The sequence below is a fragment of the Hylaeus anthracinus genome, unplaced genomic scaffold, assembly GCF_026225885.1.
Source record: "Hylaeus anthracinus isolate JK02 unplaced genomic scaffold, UHH_iyHylAnth1.0_haploid 12775, whole genome shotgun sequence".
Lineage (NCBI taxonomy): Eukaryota > Metazoa > Arthropoda > Insecta > Hymenoptera > Colletidae > Hylaeus > Hylaeus anthracinus.
In genome coordinates this window covers 5788-14195 of record NW_026534428.1, presented here as the reverse complement: position 1 = coordinate 14195, position 8408 = coordinate 5788, and the positions used below count along the sequence as shown (strand labels likewise).

The window sequence follows — 8408 nt, the reverse complement described above, 5'->3', positions numbered from 1 at the left end:
TCCATTTTGGTATCAGGAGCACATGATGTGCGAAGAGGTGGCACGTTTGCGCCTACGGGCAGACAACCGGTGCGACATATCTGTTAGTATAGGTTGCCTAATTCAAGGGGCTAATTTTCTGTACGGTTCGTTCATGTGCTCCTGTGCGAAGAAGTGGCACGAAAAATACATGGTACGTTAAATTCTGAGGACATTTTATATGTTGGTATCAGGAGCACATGATATGCGAAGAGGATCTGCTTCCGCGTCTGGCTTCCGTTTCGATGCTTATCTGAACAGGCTGACAATTCCAATAGAGTCCCGTTGGACTCGTACGCCGATGGCAACAGGCAGGAAACGAATCTCGAAACACGGGATCGCCCGAAGAGAATCTTTTCACCCTCTCCAGCCCTTGCCCTCGTCCTTTCCACGGACCTGACATCCCTCTGGCAAGAACTTCCTTCGTCGCTGCAACCAACGCGTCTGTGGTGCCACTGCTCCAGGCCTAGTCCTCCCAGGAATTGTTTTCTTATCTCTGGCCTGGGCTTCACGAAACGTTTATTAGTGGCCTCAGCCTCTGGCCAAAAGGCCACTCCCCCATTCCCATTCTGGTTTAATTGCTGATCGGTAATCATTGAAATGGTTTAGTCATTTAGATAAGACTGGGAGTATTGAAAGATTCGAGCCAGACGCTTAAGCAACCTCGCGAGGCAATTCTGTAATGGAATGATCAATTATTATTATTATTTTGAATGTGATTTGTAGCTGTAAATAAATTCTTTTAGGGGGTTAGCTAGCATCAATAGAAGACATGCCACCTATTTGGAATTTTTATAACTGAAACTTTGAAATGCAGGACATTTGAAAATGAAATATTGAAATTGGAAAATGGAGTAGCACCTGACATTTCTACAAATAGTTTCTAGGCTAGTTAAATTTTAAGAAATTAATAACTTATCATTAATTATTAGTTAATGCATGGAAAGGCTCAAAAAGTTTTACTTTTCTTATCTCTCGTTCCATTTCGCGACCTTATCGAAAACGTTGTACAAAGCACAAAAACGATATATACCCCAAACCTCGAACAGTAAATCCCCATCATCGAATAAAATGTATCCAAGGTAAGTAAAGCGCATAATTTCTATTTCATTAAACCGTGAAAGTTGTGGCATACATTCGGGCCAGCAAAAGTGAAATAATTAATTCATCCTCGTATTTAAAGCCAAACTTTGTAGCTTCCACTCGAGTAAGAGTTTTAATAGACGCTCAAAGTCGAGTCTCGGAGTTTCAACAGATGCAACCCCGAATGGAACAATTTTGTGAAAATTAAAGCCGATGTCGCAAAACTTCGTAGTGGTGGAGAAGGAGTAGGAGGAGGGGGTGGAATTTAATTCCTCCACGCCAATGTTTTCATAAGCAGCCATTGTGCGAGCCACCGAAGAAAGTATAGAGATCTCGAGGAAAATGAAACTATCCTCGTGGTAGGGAACTTAATTCGCAGTTTCCAGTGGCCGCAGTACCGTGTCGCTGCGACCGGGTGCCGGCTATCTGCCAATTTATCTAAAATGGCTAAAAACCCTCACCTCAATTAGGGGTAGGCCGCGTGGCGCTGGCGGGATCCCGGAAAGCTCGAATTTCCCCAAGAGGTTGTTGTCCTTGGTCATCGCCCTCTCGCCCTCGTAAACCTGGATCAGAACGCTCGACTGACCGTCCGCATAGGTAGTGAAAGTCTGCGTCTGGTTGGTAGGGATCGTGCTGTTGCGTTTGATGAGAGAAGTCATCATGCCGCCTGCTGTCTCTATGCCGAGGGACAGGGGAGTCACGTCCAGCAACAGCAGGTCCTGGACAGTCTCCGACTTGTCACCCTGCAGAATGGCGGCCTGCACTGCCGCGCCGTAAGCTACGGCTTCGTCTGCGTTTATCGATTTGTTCAGCTCCTTCCCGTTGAACAGATCCTGTCGAGGAACGGTGGAAATATCGGCTACCGTTCGTCTATCGATTTATCGACGACTCGCAGGACATCGTACGAGTAAGTCTCTACTGTTGATTTATGTCATGTACATGATTTATGTGTAAGATAATTAGTATGATGATGTTGATGACGAAGTTTGCAAACCTTTCACCCCTTTTTGTCTCCAGTTTTCTTTGACATGATTATTATTGACGACAGAGGGTTTTTTAACGAGTGTCTTTAATAATAATGAAATATCATAGGAAGCAGGTTTACTCCAGGAGGTGGAGTCCATGAACAACTATTTGTGAAATACCGAACTCTAATTATATTACGAGTCGAAATGCAACACTCCACATGTCCTTAGAACTGCATCCTGTCCACCTGCGTCCTGTCACTTTCAACATTGACCGAACCATATCATAAAAACCAAAATATTTGATTCACTATTAAAAATTCAAGCTTCCAGGAAACATTCACGTATTTGTAGATTTGGAAAATCTATCAACGAGCAATTACATCCTTGATCCCTTCGCCGCCGAAAACGTCGAATTACGTTGATTAGGTACGGTAAAAGAGTTGACCGTTAATCGAAATTAATTACAATTTATCGGCTGGAATCACGGTAGACGACGATTTCAATTACCATTATTGCCGTGGATGATAAAAGTCGAAACCCTTCATCGCGTTACAGGCTATAAATATATTCGAACGGGCCGCGCGTTTAATGGCACTGGTAACGCAACGACTATGCATAGGGTAAGGCAAACGCGAGTGTTGACTTTGTCATCGAGCTCATTAATTTTGTAACGTTTCTCCCCCTTGGGGGTCCCCAGTGTTGTTCCTGTCTGGACCCCTCGTCCAGCTTTTCGAACCCCACTTAAAACGCTCGTCGCTGGGGGTGGCGCTCGGTGGCAGCTAGGAAACATAATCGAATTTTAATGCGTTTTATCATCGAATCTACTCTGCGTCATCCCGACTTCATTCTAACGAAGCAACTTCGAATGTTAGCTCACCCGAGGAGGCCCGAGGGTGACGCGCTTCGCGTTGGCATTTGTTCAGCGATAGTGTTTGAAATTCTGAAGCTATTGATGTATGTCTCGATAGCGAGAGAATCAACGAGCCAGCAATTGTTTAATGTTCAATTCTTAAGGGGGTTGGATTGATTTTTTAATATGGTGGATTTTTTACATTTTTATTTTGAAAGTACCAACACTTTCGCTATAATTAAGTACGACACATAGAAAAAAAGCCTATAAACACTTTCCTTATTCCCTTAAACATATAAACACCTGCTAAGCTATCGCCAATATCGCCCGTAAAATCTCACGCAGGCATTCTCAGCATTCCAATCGCCATCGCCGCGCAAACGGCCAATAAAAAATGAGCGTTACACTTGAATAGGTTTCCACGCCAGATCGTAGCTCTTCGAACGAACGTTTTCCTCGCGAATCGAGAGGAACACTCGTGCCAAAGATAAATTTTTCCACGTGGAAATATCACGTTTCGTTGCCAAATAAAATAACCTGGAGGAGTCGCTGTATTCGCGGGATCCGGGTTGAGCCGCCCACGAGCACTACGTCGTGTATCTGCGATTTCTCCATCTTGGCGTCGCGCATAGCCTCCTCGACCGGCTGCAGGGTGTTCCTGAAGAGATCTTGGTTCAGCTCCTCGAAGCGGGCGCGGGTGATCGACGTGTAAAAGTCGATCCCGTCGAGCAGCGAGTCGATCTCGATGTTCGCCTGCGTCGACGACGACAGGGTCCTCTTCGCGCTCTCGCACGCCGTTCGCAGCCGACGGATCGCCCGCTTGTTCTTCGTCAGGTCCTTCTTGAACTTTCTCGAGAACTCTTGCGAGAAGTATGTCACCATACGATTGTCGAAGTCCTCGCCTCCCAGGTGGGTGTCGCCGGCTGTTGCTTTAACCTGAAGGGACGACAGACGAGCGAACGTGGGAACAAGTGTGAACGACCGACAAGAGCGACTCTGTTCTTAGATGGATGTAGGTCGCGCAGAATTCGGCTCGATAATGCAATGATTAGATGTAAATATTGGAGTACTGGGTGTATTTATAAAAGAGGGACGGGAATTGGAAACTGAATTATCGGGATTGATTGTAGGTAGGGATATGTAGATAGGTATTTTGGAGAGAATAATTTATTCTGGTTCATTTAACATGGAAATTGAAGTTTTAATTCAACTTCTGTGTTTGGTTTGGAATGTGCATGGTAAGAGTGAATGGAAAACATCATTCTTTTTATACATTTGTTGAGGTTTATTTCAGTGGTAGAGTGCCTTTCTTGATCCTGGATTAGATTTGTGGATGGACGTGAACTATGTCTTACCAAGTGGGAGTTTTTTGTTGAAACGTTGGTAAGGTTGAAGTTATTTATGAAGGTAATCAAATTTAACAAACAAAATCATAAATGATAAGTGCAAAAATAATGTTTGTAATAGTAACAGATTTTTGTTAGTAACAAATCTTAATCGTTTTTAATGAATTTCATGTTAGTGGAAGTCTCTTCCTGATCGACAAGTAGCTCCATCTCAGAGGAATCCGACGCGCCTGTATGGGGAACGCGATTTACACAGACTCACCTCGAATATGCCATCGTTGATAGTCAGTATCGATACGTCGAAAGTACCGCCGCCAAGATCGAAGATCAGAACGTTCCTTTCACCGCGTCCCTTTTTGTCGAGGCCGTAAGCAATAGCCGCGGCAGTCGGCTCGTTAATGATCCTCAGGACATTCAAGCCGGAGATAGTGCCTGCGTCCTTGGTAGCCTGACGCTGAGAGTCGTTGAAGTACGCCGGTACCGTAATCACGGCGTTCGTGATGGTCTTCCCTAAATAAGCTTCCGCAGTTTCCTTCATTTTCGTCAAAACCATCGAGGAGATCTCCTCGGGAAAGAAGGATTTCTCCTCGCCCTGGAAAGTAATGCGCGACGAAAAATTGACTGAGAAAGGGGGCCACAAAGCTCTGGTAAACAGCTGCTTCCTCTTTCATTCGTTGGTCTTTAAAAGCTGCCGCCCGCCAGGCTTCCGAAAATTGTTTCCCTAGCGATGTGAAAAACGATTTACTACCCCTGGAATTTCCTTCCGACGACTTAGCTTCCTGCCAATTATTACAAAAGAGGATGGCACAGAGATACTAGACTCTAGTTAAATTAATTATTAACGATATTTGTTTAAACAATTACCGAGTATGTGATTTTTCTGTTATATTAACGTTTCGTCGATTCTATCGTTCTTGGACCAATTGTGCAACCAAAGGGTTTATATGGGTTAATTAATTTCACAGCGAACAGAGAAAGCTCAAAGCCTCGAAAAATGTGGCCATGAGAAACAAGTTTTGCCAATCGCCCTCTCTAAATGAACCTCCAGCTTAGGTGCTCTGTCGTCCTGTCGAAAATAGCAACGACATTTTCGAACGACAAAGTTGAACTAAATATCCCGCGCGTGTAACTAATTACATTTTCCGTCAAAATGTCAAAGCGAAGCCTGGCGAACATTGACGTTCGTTAACTGAACAAACTTACTTTGTATTGGACGCGAATTTTCGGCTTTCCCGCGTTATTAACGACGGCGAACGGCCAATGTTTCATGTCGGACTGGACTGATGGATCATCGTAGCGCCTGCCAATCAGCCTCTTCGCATCTGTCGGAGGGTTTCATTTAACCTTGATTTTTGGTAGTGCTCGATGGCCGATACTCACGCACAAACTATGCTCAAACTCAAGCTACGTTCACGGTCATAGAATGCTTGAGCTGAAGAGGTGCTTGCGTTTTAACAATGCTCGCACTCAAGAACGTTTCAGGTTTAAGCAATAATTACGGTCAAGAAAGTCTTGAACTTGAGCAATGTTCTTATTCAAGAAATATTGAAGCTCGAGCTATGCTCACACAAACAGTACAAGCATACTATAATGCACTTTAATGCAATGCTCGCACTGAAGAAATGCTTATTTCTATTTTGTTTTATATTTTCCTATTTTAAAAAGCATTCTTCCACTAGTCCCAGAGGAATGTTCTAGTAAGGTAGACTTTAACCTATCCTTCTAAAAGGTTTCCACACATCCAATAATATCGCACCCCCAAGATCATTCGATCATTTCCCCTGAAAACCAAGGGATTCTGGACGTCTCGTTAGCGATACCTGTACGCGAAATAGAAAACGGAGCGTTCCGGGATTGAATTCCCGATAACCACGACGAAGTCCGGCGATTTGGCAGCGGCAGCTAGGATTACAAGAATCACGGTCGTTTCCGGGCTTCCGGTCGGAGTTGCCGGCCCCCGCGAAAGCAACGCGACCGGAAGCCGCTGTAAAGTCGCGAATGCTCCGGTTTCGTCGCTGCCAAATCGACTCACCGCTACGGAATCCGCAGTCGCTCGTGGACGAGGTCGGAATGCGCTCGCTGGTCGCGGCTATTCGCTCGTTTACGATGTTAAGAGCGTAGCCGGTGATCGTTCTTTCCTCGATCCGCGGGCCAATTACGCGATCGTTGCCAGCATTCGGTATCGACCGGTATCGGGGAAACCTAATGGCTCGTTCCCACCAGCCGTGAATGAAATTACTGTCGATTGATAACGAATTTCGATAATAACGTTCATTAAATTCGTCAATTTCAACGTTGCTTTAAAATACGATGAAGAGGATATGTTGTGTTCTGGCGTAAGAAAAAATTCACTACTTATGTTTTAAATAATATTACTTGGTGGAATGATGTGACTTTGATTTATATTAATTTATGTTAGCTTTGTACATTTCTTTGCTGTTTTTGTAAATCCGTTCTTGAAGAGGGCCAAATAAATGAAGTGTCATGAACAACCCCCACTCATATTTATAGACATCTACAGACGACAATTCGTGAAATGTTAGCATAAAACAGACCTCAGGGGCTGTAGCTGTGCTTGGTCGTAGCTCCAGTACGGGTTTGGCGAACCCGAGGTACCCGAGCTTCTTCTAGGCCCATTAAGCCTTACCAAACCCCAGACAGAACCAAACAAAGTCTCTCCAATTCACGAGATTTCACAAGTGGTAGAGTAAATATTGTAAAAAAAAAAAAAAACAAATAGCAGAAAGCAGCAGTATTAAAGACTCCGACAGGTAGAATTCCTTCATCTAACGAGGTACAACCTACTACATCAATTTTCCCTTTTTATTTCGCAATTCCCAGCAGTTCCATCCCCTATTACCTACCAAAAATCGTGTTTGTGGGATTCATGGCCACTTGGTTCTTGGCTGCGTCGCCGATTAACCTCTCGGCGTCCGTGAATGCAACGTAGCTCGGCGTGGTGCGGTTCCCTTGGTCATTGGCGATAATTTCAACTTTTCCATCGCGGAAGACACCGACGCACGAGTACGTCGTACCCAAGTCGATGCCAATCGCCGGTGCTGCCATTGTGGACCCGATGAAATTTCGGATGCCAAACGGGAAACGGGACTGTCTCGACTGTTTCGACCGTCGCGTCTCGCCTATTGTCTTCTTCCTTCCAGCGCCGCTCGCGATTGCGCTAAATTACGCGGCGACGGGAATTCTGAATATACAGGGAGCGCCGCGCGATTCGAACGAATCGTGTCGCCCGTCACGTTGAAATTAGAAAAATTCGGGGAACTTGCGTCGCTGGGAAATTTAATCACGAATATTTGTCACCGGTCTGGGGTTGAAGCTGGGGCAAGTTACGTGGTTTCATTCTCGCTGCCGTTCCTGTTCCAAGTAGTTTTTTGTTGTAGATGATTGTTAGTGTCCTTGGGTGAGTTATATATATCGTTCCTCATTTTTAATACGTGATTTTATTTCTAAATTCTAGTTGAATCAGAGAATTTAAAACACATTCCATATTCAACGAGGTCAATGCTCAATTAATAAAAATCAATAATCGACAACCTAATTCTGCATGAATTAAATGTAAATAAAAATTGTGAACGCCAGGCCTGAGTGGATTAAGGAAATCCTTCAAGAAAGCTTGATAACAAGAACAATGTATTTCGAAAGTAATTAATTACTTACAACATTACTTCCTATACTCTTTAACGAATTCTCGCGACAGTTTAACGACTCGTGTAATTGTATGATCCGTGTAAAATTTTAAACAGCCTCCAATTAAAGCTCCCCCGAGCAAGTTCGTTTGTTTGATTAAGACGTTCCCGGAGTTTATTTTAGTTTCATTAAGATATCGCGAAATTGCAATTCTTGGCGAGTTCGCTCGGCATGGAAAACAGAACGAAACGCGTTTCGTTTAAAAAACAATCAGCGCGTCGAGGCCAAGGAAAACAGAGGATCGGATGCTACGCGGACTGCGACGTGACATAAATTAAGGAAACGTGTTTCTACGAGTGCGCCGGTTTTATGCGCGACAAAGAAATACCGCTGAAGGAAAGACGTAATCTCGCCGGTTTCCGAGACGCTTCCCATGTTGGCACTGTTTGCCAACTCGGTGCCGGTCTAGCGCGACGTTTCCGTTCGTCGTTTGATCAT

At 44.4% G+C, this 8408-nt stretch overlaps 1 protein-coding gene across 1 annotated transcript; it reads right to left on the bottom strand.

The window, feature by feature from the left end:
• Window positions 1–414: 414 nt before the first annotated feature.
• On the bottom strand, window positions 415–7856 carry LOC128892644 (heat shock 70 kDa protein cognate 4-like; the record flags this gene model as incomplete). The annotated part of the gene is made up of 6 exons (XM_054153181.1): window positions 7130–7856; window positions 5469–5587; window positions 4528–4857; window positions 3457–3855; window positions 1563–1934; window positions 415–599 (listed from the first exon to the last, which is right to left on the bottom strand). Coding segments are annotated over exons 1-6 (1607 nt in total), but the record flags the coding sequence as incomplete, so codon positions are not given.
• Window positions 7857–8408: the final 552 nt, after the last annotated feature.